The 926-nt window shown below is 69.0% G+C and overlaps 1 protein-coding gene across 1 annotated transcript in view; it reads left to right on the forward strand.

The window, feature by feature from the left end:
- Positions 1-159: 159 nt before the first annotated feature.
- The window catches only part of PHF23 (PHD finger protein 23), a 4,489-nt gene continuing 3,722 nt past the window's right edge, over positions 160-926 (forward strand). The window contains exon 1 of the mRNA XM_027773166.1: positions 160-345. Within this exon, the coding sequence (XP_027628967.1) occupies positions 312-345 (34 nt within the window). The 5' untranslated portion in view covers positions 160-311. The remainder of the gene's footprint in view (positions 346-926) is intronic.

The raw sequence follows: 926 nt of genomic DNA on the forward strand, positions 1-926 counted from the left end.
GCGTCGCTGCGTCTGGACGAACTACATACCCCTTGGTGCCCTGCGCGTCGACGCCGGCGGGGGGAGGGGAGGAGAAAGGAGGGAGGGAGGCGAGAGGAGGAGGGAGCAGGCGGCCGGCGGCGCGGGGGGGGGCCGGTCCGGGCCGGGCGTGCCGGGGGGGGTGGCGCCAGCGGCTAGCGGACTGGAGACTTAGCCGGGCCGGAGCGGACACTTCTGTGGAGCGAGGCAGTCGGAGCACCGAGCACCAAAGGCGGCACCGGGATCCCCAGCTCAAGGGAGGGGGCGCCGGACCGGGAGGAGGGGAGGGGGCGATGCTGGAAGCCATGGCGGAGCCCAGTCCCGAAGGTGAGCTCTCGACCGGCTCCGGGAACTGCGCCGGCGGAGGGTGGGCGAGGAATCAATTGGCAAACTTGGAGGTCGAGCCCCGGTGCCGAGTGGCGGAGTGCGGGGACGGGGTTGGGGGCCTGGCCCTGGAGGTGGGAGAGCGGCGAGTTCAGAGACCTTGGAGAAAGAGGAGTCGGAGACCGGGTTGGGGTAGTTGGAGATCAGACCGTGTGGGTGTGGGGCGGCGGGGGATAGGAGCTGAAACCCGGAGCTTCGGGGGGTTAGGGGCCGCAAGGGCCTCCGACAGGTTAGGGCCTTAGAGCTGGGAGCTTGGGGGACTCTGGGGGCCGGAGAGTTGCTGAGGGAGGATGCAGAAGACGACTGAGTGAGGGGCCCGGTAGTTCGCCGAGGTGGGAGTTTGCCCCGCGGTGCCGGAGCTCCTAGTAGTTGCCGCCAGAGATAGCCCGGTGATTGTTGCAGGGGTGGGCAGGTAGTTGTGGGGAGGAGAGGGGGTCTGGGTATTGTCTGCGGTAGAGGGACCTGTACGGGTGGGGGGTAGTAGTGGAGAGAGCGAGCGGGGAAGCGAGGCGTGCTGGGTAGTT

Source organism: Tupaia chinensis, unplaced genomic scaffold, assembly GCF_000334495.1.
Source record: "Tupaia chinensis unplaced genomic scaffold, TupChi_1.0 Scaffold000330_1, whole genome shotgun sequence".
NCBI lineage: Eukaryota > Metazoa > Chordata > Mammalia > Scandentia > Tupaiidae > Tupaia > Tupaia belangeri.